Source organism: Canis lupus, chromosome 1 (genome assembly GCF_011100685.1).
Source record: "Canis lupus familiaris isolate Mischka breed German Shepherd chromosome 1, alternate assembly UU_Cfam_GSD_1.0, whole genome shotgun sequence".
NCBI classification, from domain to species: Eukaryota; Metazoa; Chordata; class Mammalia; order Carnivora; family Canidae; genus Canis; species Canis lupus.
In genome coordinates, this window is record NC_049222.1 from 72,360,627 (window position 1) to 72,383,615 (window position 22,989).

Consider the following 22,989-nt stretch of genomic DNA (forward strand, 5'->3'; position numbering starts at 1 on the left):
GACCAGGCCCACGCAAGATGACCCCTCACCTTCCCAGGGCCAATGCTCTGGCAGGGGTCAGACTCCAGGAAGCACAGGCCCTGGTGGAGGCGGGAGGCTCCCGGCCAGGCAGTGCCCATGGAGCTGGGGCTGGTTGGGAACATGTCTCCCTCGGAGGTGCCCACAGGCTGAGAGAAAGGGAGACACTGGAACAGCCTTCAGCGGGGACACAGACATGAATCTACATGGCTCACGCAGAACGAGAGGAGGAAACCGAGGGGCGGCTGCCCTGGGGAAATAGGGAGCAGTAAGGGCGTGATGGGCAGGGGCAAGCTGCAGGCCAGCCAGCTCACTGCCACATCTGGCTGCCTCCAAAAAGCAGAGCTGGAGGCCACCTGCTCAACCACTGGCGGCTTTGAGGTGTTGCCTGGTGACACTGCTCAAAATACATACCACTCTTGGCAAGGTCTCACGTCATACATGGTTCAAGGTCAACCAGCATGCCTACCTACAGCGCCACAGCCCCTTGAGGCAGAGGCTAGAGGCACGTGCCACGATTGCAGGTAGAAAGGGTGGGAGACCATCACTCTCCCGACTTACAGATACTCCAGCTCAATCTGGTGCTTACTTTTATGTCCACACATACAAACAGGTTATTGTCAAAACCGAAACAGCAGTAAGCTTCACTACCCGTCACGGACCCTCGTGAGCTGTAATGTTGAGCGCACCTGTGGTATTCCAGAACTCTCAAGCCAGTCTCGGAAGATGTTTTCCACAGACAAGTCAAGCCTTTAAAAGTGAAAAAAAAGTCAAGGATTTAAACGTTACAGAGCACTTATGACATGTACAGCATCTTTCTCTCTAACCTTTCGGGTACCTCCCAGTATCGATCCTTCCATAGAAGTTCCTGTTCTCTGGAGGAAGCAATGCTGTCCCGGGTCAAAGGGCAGAAGGGGCCCCAGTGATGCTCAGTGCAGCTCCCGTCAACAGGAATGTACACGATTAATCCACAAATCAGAGGCACACTACAATCAGTGCTGTTTCTGCCTTAACAGGAACTGTTTGGCTGGGAGCACCAATTTGGGGAGGATGGGGCACGTCCCCAGGAAACATCCGGCACTACAGCTTCTTCCCGAGTTGGCAGCAACGTGAAATTGGAACTCTACCGCACTTAGCGCATCAAAATGACATGTGAACTTTGTCATGACTAGGGGCTGCGACAGCACAAATGCACAACTCATGGTCAGAGCACAGAGTGGCTCAGCTGCGGTAAGCCTGCCTGGTTTCCAGGCATCTGAAGCAGGCCCACAGGCTGCTTTACTTGAAATATTACACTTCCTCCTCGTCTAACCCAAAGTCAACTGAAATTCTTTTGGTTTCATGTCCTGCTGATTTGAACACTCCTTAAATTTGTGAAGTATTCAGTATGTTTAAGGTCAATAGACCTTAGGCTGTGTCTTTCTGGGCTAATGATGTTTAAAGCAATCCCTGCCCACTCCTAGACAACCCCTGCTCGGGTATCTGTATCAGAGACCTTCCCTGAACACTCCCCCAGATCGCGTGTGTGGCATCCAGCACGCTCCCTGTCCTCTGCATCACAGCACCCAGCAGTTTGTGACAGCCACTTTTTTTGATTACTTGCCCTTTAACTGTCCCCTCACTGTATCAAAGCCCTCTGGGATGGGGTTCCATGGTTGTTTTACTCACTCTAATCCAGAAGGGAGAACAGTTCCTGGGATAAAGGACAATTCCCATATTTTTTATTTGAATGAATGAAAACACATTTCAGTGTTGACTCAATAGAAAGTATTCCCCTTTAATTTAAAAATCACCTTTCCCAATAAGAGATTCCCAATGTGTTAGGCTCTGAGCCTATAAAAATTTTATATATTATATACTACATATTATATACTATTATACATATAGTATCCCTGCCCTCCTTCCCTCCCTTCAGGGATAGCAGAGAAGTCGTGGAAAGATACAATGGGGCAGCCCCGGTGGCGCAGTGGTTTAGCGCCGCCTGCAGCCCGGCCCGGGGTGTGATCCTGGAGACCCAGGATCGAGTCCCACATCAGGCTCCTTGCATGGAGCCTGCTTCTCCCTCTGCCTGTGTCTCTGCCTCTCTCTTCGCTCTCTCTGAATGAATAAATAAATAAATCTTTAAAAAAAAAAAAAAAAGATACAATGCCATTTGTCTGTGCTGTTAAGATGCTGAAGCCAGTGTTCGGTCACCTCCCAGGCAATGCCCCAGGCTGGGCAGTCTTGAGAAAGGGAGGAGGGAGAGGCGGGCCTGGGTGGGGTTGGGGAAAGAGGCTGACTGATATTTTTGTGACCTTTTCTTCCCCGGTGAGAAGCAAGTCACTGGTATGCCTCAGTCTTCCTGGGCCAGGGCAAAAGCAAAGCTTGCAGAAGGGTGCAACTTTTCAAAGAAAACAGGGGCAAGAGGGACTACACAGAGTAAGTGGCTCAGATGCATTTCAAGATGATGCCCACCTGTGGGATGACCAGCAGGGGAAGGGGGGTGGCCAGAAGTAGAGAAGGGGAGAATGATGACCTCCCAAGGATACTCGCACTGGGCTCCTCCAGGTTCCCAGACTCAGTGGAATCTCTGGGCGTCCTTGTATGCAGGTCTACCAGGTGTCACCGTTCCCGAGCCTTGCCCCACCACTTCGTGGTTCGTGTCACAGCATCAATCCAGGTGTGACTGGCCAAGCTCCTATTATAAGGAGGAACATGTGTGCGTGTGCAGCGCGTGGGGCAGGGGTGGGTGGGCAGGCAACCAGAAGAGAGAAGGTGGCTCTCAAATCACCTGAGATCCAGATCACTGTTATTTTTTGAGTTTGGTTGGCCGCACTGAGAGTGCTTGAAGTGCCCTTCACAGGCCCAAGTGATGTGCTGGCAGGGGTGAAGGCAGGGCTGAAGTGGCCTCTTAAAGAACTGTCTGAGGAAACCCAACATTGTTTTACCTTCTAATGAAATGTGCAAGGCTGCGAGGGCAGACAGTGTGTAATTTCCACTAAAGGGAAGATGCTCCGTGGAAGGCCTGCTCTTGTTCAGAACAAATGTAGACCACCCCCATCTTGTCTGGCTCCTAGTGGGGCAGTTCACTTGGTGGTGCTGGGTTCCTGGGGGTCTGGCCCTGGGGTTTCATCAGCTTTGGGGGATCCGCTGGTGCTCTAAATTGTCTGGATTGAGAGGCATGTCGGCCTTCTCTAAGTTCTTCTTTCCCTGAAGCTTCTCCTAAGCCGCCCATCCATCTGCTTCCTTTACAGCCAGAGATGGTCACTCAGTCACTCGGGTATCGAGCCCTGGGGTCAAGTGCTGCCATCGCCTTCCTTACAGCGAATGCAGGAGAGCCAAAGCAAGAGCTGACTCTGACCTGTGCTTTGTTGTGCTGTGGCATTCTAGAGAAACGGGCATCCTTAACCTTTGCACAACTTGGGAGGAAGATGGAGGTTTAGGAATGATTTAGATAAGAGTGGTAGTGAGGATGGAGGGGTGGTTGCACCGGGTCCACATGGAGTGGGGTTCAATGTCCGGAAGAAGAGAGGTCTGGGAGTGACATCATGGCCCCTTTTGAGTGATTTTACAAAAGATGGCCAACAGCTGCTGTGCATCACTATGGAGGAGTGAGGAGAGGCCAGGGACATAAATTTTCTTCAGCAAATTTTAGCTGAAACACATAGTTTTAGAGGTGGCATGGGGAGGGGCTGGGGTTGGGCTCTGGAATATCACTGAGCAAGGACCAAGTCTTCACCAGAGAAAACTGAAAAATGGGCGACACTTCTCCCTGTGGCATTGGTTTGGTGGGTGCTCACAGGGCACGAGGTTCTGTGCAGGGCTGAGATGGGAACCCCCAAAGCATGACTGTCTAATAGCAGCAGTGCCACCACGCTAGTGCAAGAGGCCCTGGCTGCCCCAAGGTCCCAGCTAGAAGCTAGGAGGTGTGTTAGGGGAGCCTTCTTAAAGGAAGCAAAGATTGAACTATGTCATGGAGGAAGACTGTGCTGTCCCCAGTGATGGGGCAGGACCAGTAAAATAGATGCAAAGTACATGCATGGCAAAGGGAGCTTTGCCCAAAGCCATGTTCAACTGGGCTGGCACACAGAACGAGGTGAGGGATCCTGTAAGAACCCTGAAGTTCTGCCGCTGAGCCCTGGTTTAACTGAGGAGGCTCTGAGCATGTCTGTAGAGCGGCATCAACAAAAGGGACTTGAGGAAGAGTAACTGAGGAAAAGAGGTTGGAGGCAGGGAGACCAAAGTGGAGGCTGTGAACAATTTGTGCCACAGTCTATGACCTTAACAGCTGCCTGGCCAACTGTGTGGTTATTCCACTGAAAAGTAGTAAGGCAAATTTTGCTTTGCAATTATTTTGTTTTTGCACACACAGGTGCTATTATAGAGTGGCACTAAAAACAAGCAAACAAAAACCCCTGTGCCCACTACCAAGCAAAGGCATAAAAGTAGTAGCTCCTGCTTGTTGAATACCTACTGTGTAGGCACCGGAGAAAAAATCTCATGTAAGCTTCATGATATTTGCACAAGACCAGTATTATTATCCCCATGTCAGAGATGAGCAAATGCAGGTTCTGGAAAGTCAGGGACTTATCCAAGGCCACAGAGATCCAAGTCTGGGTTGCCTGGCTGCAAAGCCCCCACTTTTATTTCTTCGCTGAACTTAAGCATCACGATGCATTGGTCATGATTTTTTGGTGCCGGCAGGCCTGTGGACAAGAAGGCCCATGTTGGCTCCAAATAGCACTGTCTTCTCCTTCTTGTTCACGTCTCTCCTACTAGAGGCAGCCTGGCCCCTGCTGTGGTTTCCCTATTTGTCTGCCCTTGGATTACAGTTCTAAAGAGATGGGGAGACCCTTGGGAGGGGCAAAAGTGTGAGGGCAAGAGAGTTCATGGTTCAGCTGCATCCAGGAGCAAGAGGCACTCTCCCGTGAATGAAAAGAACATGTGTTTTCAGATCACTTTCCTTAGGAAAGGTTCAAAGCATCTTATAACCATTATCACTTCATTCCTCATAATATCCTTGTGAAGTGGGTGTCAATTGTTGTGTGGCTCCTAGCAGATGGAGAAACTGCAGCACAAGAAGACTGGCCAAAGTCAGGCCAGACAAAGGGCTAAAGAAAAGACCCAGGTTTCTAGACTCCCAGTAACAGTGCAGGCTGAATCACATTGATGCCTGTTTAGGGATTGCTAACAGGGAATGAGATTTTAAACTATGAGAGGATGATGAAAGCAATAACTCCAGCTGCTAAAAAAAATTTTTAAGGTACTATAGGTGGCCTTACTTCCCAAGGAAATTATGAGAAATGTGTGATAATGCTGATTTTTTTTAAGTAGGCTCCACACCCAATATGGGGCTCGAACTCACAACCCCAAGATCAAGAGTCGCATGCTCTACCAACTGAGCCAGTGAGGTGTCCCAATAATGCTTAATTTGCAAGGAAGAAATGAACTGCATATTTGGAGGGAAAAAGTAACAATTCTGTATTTTTTGCTGTTTCAATCATAATTATTGAGATGACAATACAGGGGAATTTTTTAGGTCTGGGCTTGGATAGGTAGGCATGGTAAAGCAAAAGTTGACTTTTTCAAATCAAGACACTGAGAGTGTAAGCCAATGGTGAATGTTTCCCCTCTGAGATCATGTGGCTTAAATAATCACAACAACAAGCAGAAGCATTTCCACTTTGCTGGGACCCAGGACTTACAGGAAATTACTCTTCTGCATGTCTGATCACTATGGAAATTGATTTTATACAGATAGCTAAAAGTACACAGACCCACGACTGCATGCCCCCATATTTGTACTAGTGAGAGTTACCTCCGCCTCATTACCCAAGCCTCCTGGGTATCTGAAACAGCAGGTTGTTTTACCCTCTGGCTAGAGAGTTCCCTCTCTGCACTCCTACATCCTGTAAGGCAACTTTGAGGCTCAGACGTCTGTCTCCAGTTCCTCTGAGCTATAAATGTGGTCACACATAGTTAACACAGCAGGGGAGAGAATATGTTGGACACTGGGGCATAATGCTGATGAGAGAAATAAGCTGTGTTTAAAGCTGAGAAAGTTGAAAGGCAGTGGCTCTTTTCTTCGTGATGTTAACATGCATAGAAATAGGCTCAGGCTTGTATGAAAATGGTATTGCACTTGTTATATTGCTTGTTCAGTTGATTTCTGAGGGCAGAGGGACGAGGATGGCGGGACTAACAGCTGTATCTGCCACTTGTGCCTATCAACTTGCTGCCAGTCAGAAGAGAGGTCTTCATCACTCTCGGCTCCTACCACAGCCCTTGAGATTCTAATGATCATGTCATCTCTGCACCTCTGAAGGAAAGCACAATTTTCACAACCTTCTAAAGCCCCCCTCACAACTTTCACATGAACTAAACCACAGATGGAATGGACTTTGGAAGTGCAGGTACTGGGTGAATGCAAGCATTGGGTCCCTCAGTGCTCAGGGTCTGAAATGGAAAAGCACTCATTTTGCAATGCAACCAATATTCTTCAGATTTGTAGATTTTCATAATTTAGGTTTTTAAGTTCCCTCTCTACATGTGGATACAAATAGTGTGCACCTTAGAACTGTGCATATGGTTACTTGTTACCTAATCAAAAGGAGTCGTTTGTGCTTGGGCAGATAATGAAGATGGCTGAGGTCACATCTATAAGTGAGCATTCACCAGCTCCATGGGGGAGGGAAGGCAGTGAATGAAACCAAACACATGAACATGCACAGGCAGACATAATAACACATGAGCAAAGAAAGAGCACAGTTGGTTAAGTGTCTGACTCTAGGTTTTGGCTCAGGTCATGATCTCAAGGTCGTGAGGTTGGGCCTCACGTCAGGCTCCAAGCTCAGCGTGGAGTCTGCTTAAGATTTTCTCTCCCTCTCTCCTCTGGTCTCTCCCTCTCTCTCAAATAAATAAATGAATCTTAAAAAAAAAAAAAAAAAAGAGCCACTGTTGATATGGTTACAGTATCAGGTGGGCAGGGCACTCACTCTTATATGAGGACTCGCTGGTGCCCAGGATCTGCTTGGATTTCCTTCTAAGCATTTTTAGCTTTTTCTTCCCTTGGTCTCAGAAAACATCAACATTTGCACAGAAACCTCACATTGAAGATGTCTAAAACACAACTCCTCCCTTCCTCCTTCAAATGCTCTCCCTTCCGCTCTCTCCACCCCCCACTAATTCCTGAGACAAACTCCCCTGCCTGCTCTGCTTCCAGTGCTACTTCAGAGTGTCACTGAGTGGCCAAGAATGAGAGATCAGGTTCCACCTCTAGATCTCCTGAGTGAACAGCTGTCTTGAGGGGCGCCTGGGTGGCTCAGTCGGCTAAGCAACTGCCTTCACCTCAGGTCGTGATCCCAGAGCTGCAGGATCGAGTCCCGAGTCTCTGTGCCCCTGCCCCACTCATTCTCTCTCTCTCTGTGACTTCTAGTCCACCCATCTCACATATACCTTCCACAGCATCCCCTGGAGCATCTTCCCAATCTGCTGATGGCACTTTCCTATTTAGAACTTTTAATGGCACTTCTTTACCTGAAGGCTCAAAGCTAGGACACTTGGGCCTTTCCCGGTGTGCCAAGGACTCTGAAACTCCCAAAAGCACTTCCCACACTGTGTCATAATCTGTTTTCATGCTTATCTCTATGTCGATTAGGAGCATCCTGTAGGCGGGGGATGGAACCTATTCCTTTCTGTCCTCTAGTCTCCAGCCTAAAGCCTGGTACAGGAGGTGCTCAATGGGTAAGTTAAATTAATCAGAGCAGGAGAACCATGCAAAAACAGTGTGACATAGAGGATACTGGCCCCTGAACACTAACTGGCTGGTATCTGAAGAATCTTGCCCTGCTCAAAATGGCTCACATGCCTGACAGATGTGCCCAAGGATCAGCTTGCATCAGGCCACAGATTGGAGGCTCCAGGGGTAGGTGTGGGACCTTTGGAGACCCAGATAAAATTGGTACAATATGCTGCATAGATAAAAGGCCAAACGGTCTGTTTTAATACCTGAATTAGATTCTGAGATTAGTTAGCAGGAAAGAAGATGCTTGAATTTCAAAAAGTATTCTGATATACTTGCTGAAATAGGTTCATTGCAGGAAGGAAATCACCTTAACTTTTAAGGGAAATTTTAAAAGGCAGCTTAAACCTGCTGGCCTAAATATGACCCTGACTGAGTAAGGTGTCCTCTCGGGGTGGGGTGTGAAGATTGGTGGTCAGTGACCACTCTTAAACAGAGATGTTTCTGCTCTGCCACCATTGCAACAAAAATCTCTTTATGGGCTCAACAGCATGTTCCTTGATACATATTCAAAATGATAAGATCCAGGTCCCCTGGAGCGAGAGGGCTTGGGGCCACACCCATGAACTTCATAACCTTATTAGGAAGAGGATGAAAAGAAAGAAGCCATCCCAAACTAAAAATGCACTTTGTTGCTTCTGTGAAATTTGCTGTATTTGTGCCCTAAGAAATTCTTCCAAAAGAATGTATAGTAACAGACTTTGGTAATAGGAATACATCATTTCTAGTAATTGTCTTTTCTTTTTTTTCTTGCACTAGTTTCTAAGGAAACTGCTCCATTTTATCAGGAAACTCAAAAAGTTATTCCAGGGCAGGTACAGAAGAAAAGGTGAAAAAAAACGTATCTTGCAGGTAAACTGCTGTCCCGACCTTAGGAACAATGGCCACATTTGATGCGATTCTTGCAAGAAGAAAATCCATGTGTGTAAAAAGAAAGGATGGTAAATCTGAAACATTTCAGACTTTCCAAAACAAGCCACACTTCCTTCAAAGCAGCCTTTCGAAAAGCTAATTATCTTAGCCAATTACTAAGGCTCCATGCAATCTCCCTAGGTAAGACTTCCTTCGGCATCAAAAAGCATGAACAGAGAGAGGTAGAGATAAAGAAATTTATCAAATAATATGGGTATGCTCATTCTGTATGATGCACTGGCTTGCTTTATGTGTGTGTGTTCACATTGAATTTAAAAAAACAAGCAGCTGACAATAACGCTTCTCTTGAAGCAAGAATTGGGAGTAGAAGGTGGAAGATGGGGAGATTAAACAAAAGGTCAAAGATCAAATACCAGTCTAAACTCTGATGTAGGTCCCTTCTCTCCTGAACATGCCTCAATGCTTTTACTGATAAAGTAGGGACAGACATGCAATGCACCTAACAGTGCTGGCTGAAGGACCAACTGAGGGCCTGCATGTGGAAGTGCTGGCCTACAATAAGCACTATGATGACGACAGTGGTGGTGGAGTACTGTAATAAGGATTATGTGATTTACTGTATGTAGATCCTTATATACAGGGCCTGAGGCCTAGAAGATAACTATTCCTATACCTGTAACAATCATCGATTGTACACCTATCACAGAGGTTATCTCCTGTATTACCCCCAAGGGTGAAAACCTGAAATTTGGATGAAGTAACTTGCTCCAAATCTCAGAGCTAGGAAGGAGCCACACTAGGGTGAGAACTTAGGAGAGCCTGACTTCAAATCCCATGTTCTTATTACTGCACTAGACTTTTAACTTCAATTAAATAGCATTTCCTTATATTAAGGCATGTTAACTAGAGAACCCGAACTTAGAACTTCCCTCTCCCCCACTCTTTTTCACAGCAGCTGAGGCCATGAAGTGTCCTTGGCTTGTCTCTCATATTACTTTCAGGGTTTCTGACCCTAGGCCTTCCCTCCTAACACTGCGTGCTCTGGCTCCCAACATCCATGTGGGCCTAGTTCTAAGTCTGGTTGATTGTCTTGGGACTCCTACTGCCTGGGTTAGGTCCCTACTTCTGTTAAGGGATGAAGATGGAACTTTCTAGACTGTAACAAGCCAAACAATGGCAGGGTCATTTTTAACATTAAAAGTAAAACTGGGCTCTTAATTCCTAAATTGGTCCTCACCTTTTTTCTTCTGGGATGTTCTCCAACAGCATTTGAAGGAAATCCTGGAATAAGAATAAAGCAAATCATTAAAGATGTCCATCAATAAATAACTCTGTCCGGAATCATGCCAGGGCCCGAGTGCTCCCAGCTGCTGACAGATCACCTGCTAGGAAAGCTAGGCCTGTGTTGACTTATTAGACTATATACACTATTTATTAATTTACCAGGGCTTCAAGCCAATCAGTTAAAGAGATTTGTTTTGTAAAAACCGCAAATTGAAAAATGTACTGTTTGTTATTTTTACCTAACTCAAAAGTTTATTTCAAGTTTAACTATTTTCAAAAGGCTGACCATAGATAGAATAAAGCATAATCCCCTCTCTACTTAACCATGTTTCCCTCCTCCTGAGCTTTCCTTAGAGATCCTGTTACACCTCAACACTCTCAACTCTAAGAGGCTAGTAACTAACTTACAACATTCTTGCATTGTTCTATGGAAAGATAAAGACAGGGGTGCCTGGCTGACTCAGTCAGTAGAGCAAGGGACCCTTGATTTCAAGGTTGTGAGTTTGAGGCCCACACTGGGTATAGAGATTACTTAAAACAAAAAAACAAACAAAACAAAACAAAAACTGAAAAAAAAAAAAAGAGATGAAGACAAAAATCAAGACAATATCCCAGTGGAGGAATAAAGATGTCACAATTGTAATGATTCAAGGGTCCCTGCCTTAGTCTGAAGCTGCTTCTAGTGCCACCATACAATCTTCTTTCATTTCACATTTAGGATCTTTCAATAATAGATTTTTTTTTAACCTAAATGCATAACTTAGACATACCTATTTTTCCCCCTGTACTATGGAAATTATCCAACAAAAGTGGAGAATATAATTAACCTTCATGTACCCATCAACCCACAGTCAATCTGTCCTAACCTCTCACCTGCCTCCTATATTATTAAGATGTGAATCCCAAATGTTATATGATGTCATCAGCCAATGTTTCAGTAAATATCTCTAAAAAATAAGGACTCTTTTAAAAACATAACCACAGTACCATAGGCCTAAGCAAATTCACATATGAATGTTCAAGATTACATTTATATTTAATTTGCACCTTAAGTTTTGTGACCAATCTCTTCAGCCCATTTAATTCTAGAATCTTCATTTGGTCTCAATCAGATTTGTAAGATAAAAAACAGGACGCCCAGTTAAATTGGGGGCATATACTAAAAAATTATTTGTTGTTTATCTGAAATTTGAATGTAAGTAGGAATTGTACATTTTTATTTGCTGAGTGACCCAAGGCCAGTGTTAACCCTAAGTTATCTGAAGGGTTTGATAAGATACATTTTGAATAAATACAGAACATGAAAGAGAGAAGAATATTTAACTTTTTGGACTTGATATTGAACAATAAATAAGATCTATACTTCAAGTTTTTCTTTTAATAAACTAAAAATAATCTTTTAAAGCAGGTCTTTTTTTTTAAAGATTTTATTTATTTATTCATGAGAGACAGTGAGAGAGGCAGAGACACAGGTGGAGGGAGAAGCAGGCTCCAGACAAGGAGCCCAAAGCAGGACTCGATCCCAAGACCCCGGGATCATGCCCTGAGTCAAAGGCAGGCCCTCAACCACTGAGCCACCCAGGTACCCCTAAAACAGGTCCTGTAAAGAGGGGCCTGTGTGTAAGCCCAGGTGACCAATTATGACACTACCACACCAGAATTCCTTCAGAAAGAAACCACACCCTTCTCCTCACCCCCAAGAATCAAGTCTGCAGATCCAGAGTCAGCACAGGGCTCTGATGAGTTCCATTTAAGACTCAATGAGATGGAAGTAGCACCGACATTCATATTATAAACAGATGGAATTAGGGGGATCCCTGGGTGGCACAGCGGTTTGGCGCCTGCCTTTGGCCCAGGGCGCGATCCTGAAGACCCGGGATCGAATCCCACGTCAGGCTCCCGGTGCATGGAGCCTGCTTCTCCCACTGCCTGTGTCTCTGCCTCTCTCTCTCTCTCTCTCTCTCTCTCTGTGTGACTATCACAAATAAATAAAAATTAAAAAAAAAATAAAATAAAATAAACAGATGGAATTAGATAGGAATGGAAATCTGCAAACAATTTGTATGATGTGGTGTTCTCTCCACCATGGCACTAAGCACAGACACAGTCCCTTTCTGTGTGTGTACAGGTGGCTAGGACCATTTCTGCCAGCAGCAAAGTCTTCCTATGAGCACTAATGAAAGATTTATTTCTCCTAACTTCTGTTCTCCAAGTCATTATACGTCTATTGCTGCTTCACCTACAATAAATGATACAAAGATACAATTAACAAAACTAATATTAAAAACATGGATTGTGTAGTCTAAATGGAAATGGACAATTCCAAATAGAATAATGTCTCACATCCTAGCACCTGCAGTGGCTATATGGAAAAGAAAAGGAAATAAGTACTATCTAGAATGTGAAGAATTATTTTAAAATAATTATTAATAATTTTTAATAATAATTTTTAAATTATTTTCATTCGAGGTTCTTAAAGCCATTATTTTTATAATTTTAACAATTATTTTACAAAAAAGTTAAATAATAAATTAATTTATCACAATCTGATATATTGATTACTTTGCAAATATTTTACTGGCTTATTGGCAGTATTCTTGCTTCTTAAAAATTTGAGTGCTATAATGATAATTTCTTACTAAATTTGCTTCATTACCTCCTTATAGTCCATATCAGCTTATCCCATGTTTGTCCAGTTATTTATGCTCAATTATATGGGGAAGGAGAAATGACACTAACTCAATGACAAGGGGGAGAAATTGAATTGCAGGTGGAGCAGGAAATTCAGAGTTAACCTTAATTCTGCCCTTTTACATTTTCCAATTACAATTGGATCTTTCTTTATAGGACTGCAAAGTACAATGTTCCAGATTTCATGTGAATATAGGAAAAGTACAGGAGGTCCCCAAAGAATCTTGCTTTATTTTTAAGAAACCTTGTTCTACCTCCTAGTAGGTGGCCACCTGTCTCTCCTGCCTTAGGGCTGAGACCTGGAGGTCACACAGCAGCTTGCTAGAGGCTCCCCACCAATACTAGGGACAACAGGTCTAGAGGATCACAATGGATCACAAAACCCCAGCACCTCGAGCACCTCTAAGTCATGGCACCTGTATTCCCACAGGCTATGTGAATGCCCATCCACAGTGCCAGATGCTCTGTCTAGACTCCATGCAATCCAAAGAGATTCTTGGCCCATTGCTGCACCAGCTATCATTGGAACCAACCCTATTGGCCCTTCTTACTCCTTTCATAGACCCAATCGTTAACCATGACATGCTAGTTTTCCTGGTTCTTTTTGTAAACTGGAATACACCCTTAGAGTGGACTTATTATAGAAGCTTTTCCCCACTTTCCACAATAGGAGGACATAAAAAGAAAAATACCTCCGATGATTATTCCTTCCCTTACCAACATCTTTTCAATTCTTTCATCTGTCTCCCCTCTTCCCTTCAGCATGTTGGCAATTTTGTAAAGGCAAATTACAAATCCTAACTGGACAAGGAGAGCTTCCTTCAAGTCTGATTCTAGAATTGTGAACAAAGTTAGCTAGCAACAAATGCCAGAATCCTAGTTTGTCACCACTACAGTACGCCAGAAAAAGATTAAAATCAAAGGCAAACAAACAAAAAACAAAAAACAAAAAAACAAAGAAGGCCTCCTGCTGTTTTGACTGTGGGCTAGGATACAATTTTATGTGGATCCTTGGAAATTGTTACAAGGCCTCACTCCAATCAAAAAATACATTCCTTGAGAATATTTTTTCATTTCTTATTCTCTTAATAATCTATATGCTAGCCAGGTCAGTCCCAGACAGCTTATTTTGATTAATATCTAACAACATTACATTATGCATGATTTAAAAAAAAAAACTATACTGATTTTTGGTACATGGGTAATTTGGTAATTATTTTTTAGTCCTGATAAAAATATTCAATAAAAAGCAGGTACACATAGATTCTACCAGATAAACTGGCAATGGCCTGATAATTGCACAGGTTTAGCAATTTCTTTCAGATGTTTTATGAATAATTACCATGGTCATGGGGAGGTGGAAGTAAGAGAGACAAAAAAAAATAACCATATAACTTAAGCAAGGACAGGGTTGGCAGGATAAGGACTGAGACATGAAATGGCCAAGAAGAAGTCACTGCTAACTTGCAGTGGGGACTAGGGCAGGGATAATACCAAAATGTTGGACAGGCGGGGTGTTCACAAAGGAAAAAGATTATGAAGCAAATTGGAAAAAGAAGAAATTGAAAGACTTCTGAAAAAAGAAACTGGATCACAGCCTTCCTCATCACCTACAAAGCAAAATAAACAAAAATACAATCCACTAAAAAAGGGGGGGGGGGTGCGCAGAAATGTTACCAGCAGCATCCAAACAAGTAAAGAAGGACAGCTTCATGGCATAAACTTCAAAAGAAGACAACTAAGGAAAGAAACATAAGATTCCAACACAGGTCTCAGCCCTCCCTCTCTACCACCCCCAACCTCATGCTTAGCAGTAGGGGGACTGGTGAATTGCCCAAACCCTGCAAATTCTCACAAATACCCACACATTTGGAAAGAAACAGGAATATCTTTATCTTTCCTCCTTTCTTCGTCTTCTTCTTCTTCTTCTTTTTTTTTTTTTTTTGGTGACCATGAAGAGACTAGAAATGTTTATTGTAGAGAGATGAGCAAAAGTTGGGTAATAAAACCAAAGAGGATGCTCTTTGATGAACTGGAGACCTTCTAGAGCTCCATGTTGAACTCGAGAACCAATATTAATTGAGAAAATAGCTGCAGTGGGGAAAAAGCTGCACCCAAATTAGGTGAAGGAATCTTGGCTGGGAACATTTTACAGAATTTTAAGAGTTAGTGGAGCTAAATTCTTACAACAAAAGCTGTATGCAGCTCCAGTGGAGCTCTTCCCCTCCACCCCCTCCATGCATAACATCCAAGCTTCAAATTATAGCTCAGATGAAAGAAAACATGTCTACAAAAAGTTGGGAAAGAAATCAAGAATAATGTTCCAATACTTATGAGAATAAATAAAAGGTCAGGACAGGGCTACTCATGCTGAGAATAACCAAGAAGGAAAGTATGGCAACTATTCAGATTAATGTAACAAAAACCCACATAGAGAGACAGCACTAAGAAACATGGGATAAAAGACAGACTCCAATCTCGAAGAAAACATAATCCAAGAAACAGAAGAAAATTTTCTATGAATGTTTTACACTACAAAATAAATTAACAAAAGATCATAATAAGAACATAAAGACAGTAAAATGAAAGCTCAGAGACAAGATGACAGAACAACAAAATGAGACGAAAGGAGAGATTTCAAAGCAAAGGAAATAAATTAAGGACTAAAATAATATCAGTACAGGAAAATTAATAACACAGAAATAGTAGTAAGAATACAGAGAAAAATTAACAATAAAATTAGCAGTTATAACAATAATGTTATAACAATATTAACAATAAAAATAATGTCACTTGAGATAAACACATGCCAAAAAGACAAAAGGCATGGAGAACAAAGATGATATAACATAAGGATAACTGGTAATCTTAAAATCCAGAACCCTGCAAGGGAGAAAATCCTGAATGTGTTCAAACATACAAGTAAGACAATTTTGCTGAAAGAAGGAAGAAAAGTAGGTAAGACTGGAAGTGCACACTCCTTTGCAGGAAAAAACAAAAAAAAAAACAAAAAAAACTGATGCAGACTCATAACACCAAGATATTTTCTGAGTCAATTACTAAATGTCAAAGATAAAGAAAGAATTCTTCTGTCATCTGAGTGGCATAAAGAGGAAAAAGTAGGCTGACTTCAAAAGTTTCTACAGCAGGGTGCCTGGGTGGCTCAGTTGGTTAAGCATCTGCCTTCACCTCAGTCATCATCCCAGAGTTCTGGGATCTAGCCCTGCATGGGGCTCCTCACTCCGCCAGGAGTCTTCTCTTCCTACTGCCCTACTCATGCTCTCTCTTTTTCCCACTCTCTCTCTCTCAAATAAATAAATCTCTTTTAAAAAAAAGTTTCTACAGCAGGATGCCCAAGTGGCTGAGTTGATTAAGTGTCTGACTCTTGATTTTGGCTTGGGTCATGATCTCAAGGTTGTGAGATTGAGCCCATGCCACTCTTGGCATGGAGTCAGCTTATCCCTCTCCCTTTGATTCTCCCCCTACTCTCTTTCTCTCTCAAATAAATAAATAAATAAAATCTTTAAAAAATTTTCTATAGCATTATTAATCAGAAGGCAGTCAAGCAATAGCTGCAAAGTTCTGAGGAAATGGAAATGAGATCAGAGACTATTATACCCAGTGTGTGATTCAAATATAAAGGCAACAGACAAAAATTCTCAAGCACATAAGAACTCAAAAATCATAGAAGCAGTGAGTCTTCAACATAAATTTGGTAATAAAATTCAGCCAACAAAAAGTGGAATCAAAATAAGGCTTTCATGAATATAGATATATATTTTGAATTGGGAGAAAGGTAGTAGAAGTATATAATTGCTAATTCCCTCAGCTTTTACAGAAGTGAATAAATTGATGTTTTCTAAAAATGAAAAAATAGCTAAAGAGGAAAAAATAATTTCAACCTCAAAGATTTTTTTGTAATCATCCTTCTTGAATATATTAGAATCTTTTATGAAATAATCTCTCGTTTGTCTGAAGTTCAAGAAAGCTCTTTGCATTCACTTTAGTTTCTTTTCCATTATTAAATTTAAGCAAAATAAAATTTAAAACACTTCATTAAAAAGCACATACAAGGGGTACCTGGAGGCTCAGTTGGTTAAGTGTCTGCCTTCAGATTGGGTCATGATCCCAGGATCCTGGGATTGATCCCCACATCGGGCTCCCTGCTTGGCAGACAGTCTGGTTCTCTCTCTGCCCCTCCCCACTGTGTGGGCTCTCCCCCACCCCTCAAATAAATACATAAAATCTTTTTTTTTAAATGCATATAATGTAATCCTACTTTTATATAAAATTACTTCTTCATATATCTTTATATCTATATATGTGTATACACATATATGTACAGGTACATGTATACATATCATATAATATACCAAAAGAGAGAGATATAGTGCAATTTCTGGAATGAAGTTCACTTAATATTAATTATGGCCATTTATAGGTGGTGAGATTTTAAATAGTATTTCATATTCTTTGTACTTTTATGTATTGCTTGAGTTTTTTTTTACAGTGGTACTTGCAGAAATAGATTGATGGAAATAGATTGATGGAATAAAATTAATAGTCCAGAAATAAACTCTTACATTTACAGTCTATTGATTTTCAACAAGGATGCCAAGACAATTCAATGGAGGGAAAGAATAATCTTTCAACAAATGGTTATGAGAGAACTGAATAGTCACATGCAAAAGAATAGAATTAGATCCCTACCTCACAACATATATAAAAATTACCTCAAATGAAAAAAAAAAAAAAAAACCCTCAAATGGACAAGAGACCTAAATGTTAAGAGCTAAAGCTATAAAATAAAACACTTAGAAGAAAACATAGAAGCAAATCTTTATAGCTTTCAATTAAGCAATGGTTTCTTACATATGATAGCTAAGGTATAAGCAACCAAAGATAAAAAAGATAAATTGGATTTTATCAAAATTAAAAGCTTTTGTGCTACAAGAGACAAGAAAGTAAAAAGACAACCCATAAAATGAGAAAAAATATTTGCAAATCACATATTTGATAGGGCACCTGAATCTGGAATATATAAAGTATAACTCAAAAACAAAAGACAATGCAAATAGAAAATTGGCAAAGGATCTAAATAAATATTTCTCCAAAGAAGATATACAAAAAGCCAATGAGCACATAAAAAGATACTCAACATCTGGGTGCCCGATTGGCTTGGTAAGTTGGTAGGTCCGTAGAACATGGATCTCTTTGATCTCAGGGTCATGAGTTCAAGTGTTCGGTGTGGAGCCTTCTTAAAAAAATGCTCAACATCATTAGCTATCAGAGAAATGCAAACTAAAACCACAATGAGATACCACTTCACACCGACTAGGATGGCTATTATCAAAAGAACAGAACAAGTGTTGGTAAGGATGTGAAGAAATAGAACACTTGTGTACTGTTGGTGAGAATGTGAAATGGTGCAGCCACTGTGAAAAACAGTATCGAACTTCCTCAAATATAATTAAAAGACAAGAAGACAGGAACTCAAACAGTTATTTGTACGCTGATGTTCATAGCAGCATTACTGACAATAGCCAAAAGGTGTAAATAACCTAAGCATCCACCAACAAAATGTGGCATAACAAACAATGAAACATTCAGTCTTAAGAAGGAGGGAAATTCTGACACGTGCTGCAACATGGATGAAACCTGAAGACATTATGCTCAGTTCCAAAAGTACAAATATTCCACTTATATGAAGTATCTCGAGCAGTCAAACAGAAAGTGGAATGATAGTTTCCAGGGCCCTGTTGGGGGAAGTGGGGGAAACAAGGTGGTTATGCTTAATGGATACAAGTGTCAATCTGGGAAGATTAAAACATTCTAGAGATGCCTGGTGCTGACTGCTGCACAACAGTGTGAAAGTACTTAATGTGCTGACCTACATGTTTTACAATGATTAAAATGGTAAATTTTGTTAGGCAGGCTTTACCAAAGTTTAAAAAGTAAATATTGAAATAAAGAAAGAGGAATGAAGTGCTGCTCCATGCTACCACATGAACCGAGAACACACTGAGCTGCAGGAGAGAATCCAGCACAAAAGGCCACATATTCTCTGATTCTGTTTATGTGGAACATCCAAAAGAGGCAAATCCACACTGATGGACAGTAGGGTAGGGCTGGCCTGGCGCCGGGGGGAGGTGGACCTGGGGCAGTGACAGCTAATGGGCAGGAGGCTTCTTGTGGGACTGATGAAGATGTTCTGAAAATGACAGAGTGGTGAGGGTGCACAACCTCTTGCATGTCTGGGAACCACTGACTTGCATACTTTAAAAGGGTGAAATTTATGGTATACGAATTATAACTCAATAAAGCTGTCATGAGAAACCAATAAAGTTGTTGTTCAGAAAAGATAAACAAAAGAAAACCTGAATGACCTGGTGGAGAAGGCACTGAGTGTTCCACAGGAGGCTGACATCAGAACCTCAGAGGTCATGGACATACAACGCGCTCATTTAACACTGAAGAAGCTCAGTGGGCAGTGGTTTTAAGCATTGGGAATTTGGGCATATCAGTCCACCAAGACTGATTAGTCCACATAAGACTTCTGAGCCTCTTTTCAAGATACCTTTCCAAGTATATGTTTAGGAAGACCCTACTTTCCCCTGAACCAAAAGAAAAAAAAGAATGTAAGGGCAAGGGACAGTCATCTCATCTTGTTTCACTCATGCTACTCCCTTCATATGTGTTCAGGTTGTACATACACATATGTCACATCTAACACTGTGGACAATGTGACTTCAAAACTGTGTATGAGCACCACTGTCACATATCAAAAATACCCGTCACACCAATCTGTGTTGAGACCACATCCTTCGAGCACTGTTTTCAGAGCCTCTCCTTTGCTAACTTTCTTGCTATGTGCAGCTCACAGACACCAGTATAAGCTGACAGTGTCTTTCTCTGATAGTTCTGTGGCCAGGCTGTCTGAATATTTCAGAGTATCTTCTTATTAAGAGATTTGTTGATCAAATATATATGCCACATGTATGGTGTGCCAATTGTATATTAGGTACTGGTAAAATAAAGAGCATGGTCTGGCCTTGTTGAGCTTATGCACAGAAGGAGGAGGAAGAAAAAAAAACAAAAGGGACCCCCCCCAATGACAATATAATTATGAATAATGGCAATGACAATGAAGGCAATGACAACAGCAAAGGGAAGAGAATAACAGTGAGTGCATATCTGTGCAGCTGGGGTGACTCTGAGATTGTGGTGTTCCAGCTAAGACAAAAGGATAAGAGGAAGCCAACTTTGCAAAGATCATTCCACGTAGAGGGAAGAGCAGGATTGTGTTGGTTTTGTTTTTAAGGTCACATAAGGTAGACTATCCACATCCCTGTGCACAGGACAGTTTTGGGTTACAGTCTGTCCTCTCTAAAACAACACCTTTCTGGGTCCACTTTGTTAACTCCCTATTTTTCCTACTGCATTAAATCGTAAATCTTTTCCCTACTTTTTGATACTCACATAACCTAGTCCCCACATGCCACACTCCCTCCAATTATGTATCATGGACTTGTGACGACGCATAAATTACCTGGGAAAGAATCAACTGCCCATGAAATGTGTGCACAAATTTTCTTAAAAATGCAAAATAGGTGTCATCTCCAAGTCTTTGGGCAAGAAACCGGAGAAGGAAATAGCCCTAGAAGGAAGAAAAAAATAAAGATGCCTATCACAGGTTCATAAGAACACTGCTTACAACAGAGCCAACTCTAACGTACCCACCAGCGCTTTCTGCACATAGAGGAAGTCCTGTCTGATATGCCCCAGGCTGCCCTTCATATCTTTACCAGTAGGACTGTACCTGGAAATTAAGGAAAACTATTTTGTTCTCAACCATTCTATTAATGGTATCACCATCTCATTTTTCCTTGGTTTGTACGAAGCCTTATGTGTGTCATGGACCAAAAGTCAAGAGGGGTCCAGCTCCTGTCTCTCTCAGCTAGCAGGAAAAGTTTTAATAACACAAAATACTTCTTTATTCCTCCTGTCTTCTACTTGGAACCTAACAGCAATTTCGAGATTCTGCTCTTCAAAACTGACATGGAGCAGAGGAAGGGATGTACAGGGCAGGGAATCTGATTCATGTCTAATTTTGGGGGTATGAAATGTTTTAATTATTGGATGTCAGATACCTACCCAGTCAAATGACATTACAATGTGGATAATCTTTTTGTTTTGCCCCAGCCATGTTTATAGGTTTACACATATAACCTAAAAAGTGTTGCCCCATGGGGATCCCTGGGTGGCTCAGCAGTTTAGCACCTGCCTTCAGCCCAGGGCTTGACCCTGGATTCCCAGGATCGATTCCCACATCGGGCTCCCTACATGGAGCCTGCTTCTCCCTCTGCCTGTGTCTCTGCCTCTGTCTTTCTCTGTGTCTCTGATGAATAAAAAATAAAATCTTAAAAAAAAAAAAAAGTGTTGCCCCATAACAACTGGCTTCTGCCACTTAGATGTACTTACCTTTAAATAATGAACCTGCATGAAGACCTTCTCAGGATTGAGCCCATGTTTGATGACAGATGATCCTGAGTCACTCACGTGGCCAGTTTTCTCTTTATTGGGTCTAAAATGATGCAGTAAAATTTTGTTTAAGTATGCACATTCTTCAATAATTAGACTATAATATCATCTTATTTCTTATTTTCAAAGTTGCTCAACAGTATCTGAGGTCTATTCAATTGTACCAGGTATAATTTAAAACAGTTTATATTACAAATTCATTTATTAAACAAGGAGGGATTTATATTTGGGTTGGCAACCCAAGGTTGGCTATTGGCAATATTTCACATCATTTTATCCAAGATTAAAGCTTGCCAGACCCTCAAGGAATCTGAGCTCCAATATGAATTATTTAAGAACCTATGGGATTTTCTTTTAGTGGGAGTGATGGACTGGGACATGCAATGGAAAATGCAGTTTTACTCAGAAGGGCAAAGAACTAATATCTTTTTTAAAAAATTCTGAAAGCCCCAATGTTGATCCACTTCGCTTAACTTGCATTTAAGCAGTTAAGGCTTAAGAAATATTTGTACTCTGAGTCCATTTTAGAATCTCAAAACCAAAAACAAAAGTCATACCAGCCCATGTTTTTAGAACAGGTAGAGGCATTAACAGCATACATTTTAACCTCCTCATTTCACAAATAAGGGAAACTGAGGCACCCAGAAATTAAGTCTGTGTCCCAAGTCTCAGAACTTGTTTTGATTCGTGGTGACATCAGCATTAAAACCAACCAATGTTTTCTTATCATCAAGGTGCTTTCCATTTTGCTCTATAACTTTAAGTATTTTTTTAATATTTATTTATTTATTTTAGGGAAAGGGGAGGGGCCAAGGGAGAGGGAGACAGCCTTAAGCAGATTCCCCACTGAGTGCAGAGTCTGAGGCTCCATCTCACAACTCTGAGATCAGGACTTGAGCCAAAACCAAGAGTCGATCACCACCCAGGCGCCCCTACAGCTTTAAGTGTTTTTAAAAATTCCTTTAAAAAATACAACTGGGTAATAATGAAGCTTCAAAAATCAGCTAAACAAAATGAGTGGCAAGGTATTTCCAGCTTTCAGCTGTTCTAAAACCAGTTACTGGACAGACTGAAGAGTGTGTCTTGGGGTGAGGGGAGGCAAGGGCTGACCAGAGGGTTGGCACATCAGAAGGGGAGGACTTATTTTTCAAAAGCAATGTGGTGTTACAAGGTACGTGGCCTTTGGAACCCGAGAGACCTGGTGTTGAATCTCAATCCCACTTCTTACTACTCCCTACTTACTGCCAGATTAAATTCTCTGACCCTCAATTTGCTCACTTGCAAATTGGGAATAATCCCACCTAACTCCCAAGGTCCTGTGGGGGTATAATTGAGATATTATACGCAAAGCCCAGAGCAAGGGCCAGGGCTATAAAAATTACTCAATAAACTTAGTAAAATATTGTAAAGTTGTTAGCAATAAATATTGCTAAATTCAAGGTTGGTCATCTGATGTTAGAGGTGATGGATTTCAGTGGTTCATCCACTTAATCCCATATGCTCACAGACACAAAGGCATAAGGATGCTAAATGGAAGTGCCTGAGGATGGCCCAGCTTGCCAATCTGGACCTTTGCAGTGTGTGCTAGCTGCTGAGCAAGAAGCCCTGATTAAATCTCTGCAGAGTATTCCAGGATGTTATCTTGGCAGATAGAAGGCATGAAACCAGCAGATTCCTAAGGCAGAGACAACAACCGAACACTAGAGCTAACTGCACAATTTTAATATTTGTGCTTGATCCCTGACTTACATATATGACCATACTTGCAGCAATAACTAGTCTCTTTCATCTTCATTTAAGAC

General features: G+C 41.8%; 1 protein-coding gene across 49 annotated transcripts in view; it reads right to left on the bottom strand.

Moving 5' to 3' along the window:
* C1H9orf3 (aminopeptidase O (putative)) overlaps positions 1-22,989 on the bottom strand; it is a 332,909-nt gene that overhangs the window by 97,820 nt on the left and 212,100 nt on the right. For all 49 annotated transcript variants that reach the window (XR_005353980.1, XR_005353979.1, XR_005353984.1 and 46 more), the window contains 4 exons: positions 21,128-21,230; positions 20,196-20,303; positions 9,909-9,952; positions 708-768 (listed from right to left, as the gene is read on the bottom strand). Coding sequence is in view for 26 of the 49 variants with exons in the window: in XM_038526871.1 (XP_038382799.1) it covers positions 708-768; positions 9,909-9,952; positions 20,196-20,303; positions 21,128-21,230 (316 nt within the window). In the remaining 23 variants the exon portion in view is untranslated. The remainder of the gene's footprint in view (positions 1-707; positions 769-9,908; positions 9,953-20,195; positions 20,304-21,127; positions 21,231-22,989) is intronic.